The following is a 2500-nucleotide window of genomic DNA, read 5'->3' on the forward strand; positions in this document are numbered from 1 at the left end:
AGGAAGCGCTGGCGGATCCATTTGAACCCACGTCCGTGGTGGAGCTCGCCAGGCTGTGTTCGTCTCCGAGAGGAACACCTGTTTGGCGTCGCACCAGAGCGAACAAGCGCCTCAATCCACACAAGACGCCCGTCAGGTGAACTTGTGCGGGTGCAGAAACGCCGTATTTTTTCCTCTGATTCGCACCAAGAGAGAAGGACAGTGACGAACAGCCTCCTCACAGCTGACATGTTTTCATATTGGATCCTGTCACCAGCAACATTACAGTACGCCTTCCCATCCACCACACAGCTGAGAAAACAGGTCGGGCTAGATGAGCATGGAGCCAAGGATCTCTGCACTGACCCTGTCCCCCTATACGGGGCATATGGGCGCCAGGAACACACCCTGAATTCTAATTGAGGAGAAGGGGCAGGGAGTTCAGCGCTTCAATCCACATTCAGCGGGCACAAAGCGCCCTGACCTTGCACTGAGGAAGCTCATTCAGGGCCACGCCATGTGACGTGTTTGAGCTGGGCAGGTTGGACGCCTCGTGACATGTGACATGGACATGTGACGTTCTTTACGCACGGCTTTCACATGTCCCCCCCCCCCAGGAGCAGAGAAGACAGGACCTTCACATGTCCACCCCCCAACGCCCATCAGAGCAGAGAAGACACAGGACTGGTGATATTTAAACCCAGAGATATACATCACATGGGGAGTCGAGTTTCTGAGATGTTTTTATTTGAGTATGACTGTGCAAACCAGCAGTTCTTTCAAGAAAAGGGTTTCTTTTGCAGGCAAACTCAATTACTGCCACAGAAAATGGGTTGCCGTTTAAAACGAATGCAATTCACAGAGAAACACTGGCGCTTTGAAAGGAAACAGTTGAACACACGTGGGGAAACCAGGTGGTACCATTGGTCATTTTCAGGATCCTTTTGAGAAGCTCAGAGTAAATTGTTCTGTGAGCTTGTCCCTGTGCCTTGGCCAGCTGGCAGTCTCCTCCGCCTGGCCCAGAATGCCAACTGGGGTGCAGAACTGTTATCCTACCCACACACACAGCTCACAGCCGGCCAGAAAAGGTTTAGAGTCATTGTGAAACGTGAAATCGCAGTGGGCTGCACTAACACACGTTCTGTTTCATATTGAACACACCTTATGAGCTCTGACTAGGCCTATGTGTAACACGATGGATTCATACATTTGTCTAGTGAAAAAGAGAATGTTTACAAGAGATAAATGGTAATTTGGTGTTTGAATGCTTTATCGTGCTATTGTAGCCCACTATTGAGTGGATCCTGCATCCTCAACGTCAACTTTGGAACATTTAGTGCCAAGCCTCACTAGGACACTCGACCCTGTTGATCTCACACAAAAAACACACAACTGAGAGTTCACTTTGACATTTGTTGAGGCATAATCCTCGAAACCCCTGACCTTCTCTGCTCTCACGGGAAAGGATGCGCTGTGTAACCTTGATCAACCTGTTTTTAAGGCACTTCTTTACGCAGCAGAATCGAGGGCTCTTTACGCGCCGTTCAAATAACGTGTTTCTCGCTGCTGTATACTTAAAAACATGACATCGATGCACACACACCTGTCTCTGCGAAGCTGATGATCTCCGAGGTCTCCTCCACCGCCTCGTTGCTGGTGGCGTGCCCGTCCAGGTTGGGGATCTCGACTCTCCCGTCCTCACGCACTCTGCCGGCGTGGAGCTTCCGGAGCGCAGTCACCATCGCCGCCTTCGGGATGGGATGGGTGATGTTGGGTCTCTCCCTCATCTGCAACCTGCTGAGGATGTGCCTCTTCACCGCCTCCAGAAAGTCGATGTCCACCCGGCCCGACTCCTCGGGCTGGCCGATGCCACAAGACGTGCAAGTATCCTGGGAGACCGTGTGCGTCTCCGGTCCGGCGCAGTGGGTCCAGCGCGCTAAAGCCAGAAAAAATGCCACTTTAATTATACAGCCACTCATTGTTCTTTACCGCGATATTTTTGAAGCACAGCGCGGAATAATGAGTATTTAAGGTAGGCTATGAATGTTTCTTTGAAAGTTGTTCACTTGGATCCACGATATTTGAACAGTCGTCGATTAGGAAAAAAATGCCAAAATTGTAAAATCCAGCCAATGCGTAAATGTCACAGTTGCCCGCTTGACCTCCATGCGTGATAAAATACATGTAAATTCTGACACATTTTGAAGGGAATATTCTAATTCCTGTCGCAGCAACTCGTAGGAAGAATCCCCCTCATCCCGTCTTTGGTCATTCTCAATAGGCTATCTGTCACTCCGATGACTTCAGAGGCGCATAAGGAGTCAATTCCGCTTGTCTGAATGCCAGCAGTACCAAGTCCGACTTCAGGCTTTGAAGTAACTCAATTTAAGCATCACCCAGTGAGATGAATAGGCTACCAGTCAACGGCGTTTGAGCTCGATACCTGGCATATATGCCATGGTTTCACTAAACTACAACCCAGCATAGAAGCGGCTGGATGAGGTCAAACTAGAAGAATAAA

General features: G+C 49.7%; 1 protein-coding gene across 1 annotated transcript in view; it reads right to left on the bottom strand.

Annotated features, from left to right (window-relative positions):
* The window catches only part of LOC311322075 (inhibin beta B chain-like), a gene marked incomplete at both ends in the record, with an annotated part of 4734 nt that extends 2776 nt beyond the window's left edge, over positions 1-1958 (bottom strand). The window contains one exon of the mRNA XM_084454085.1: positions 1583-1958. Within this exon, the coding sequence (XP_084310211.1) occupies positions 1583-1958 (376 nt within the window). The remainder of the gene's footprint in view (positions 1-1582) is intronic.
* Between the last annotated feature and the right edge of the window lie 542 nt (positions 1959-2500).

Source organism: Borostomias antarcticus (assembly GCF_949987555.1).
Source record: "Borostomias antarcticus genome assembly, chromosome: 19".
Lineage (NCBI taxonomy): Eukaryota > Metazoa > Chordata > Actinopteri > Stomiiformes > Stomiidae > Borostomias > Borostomias antarcticus.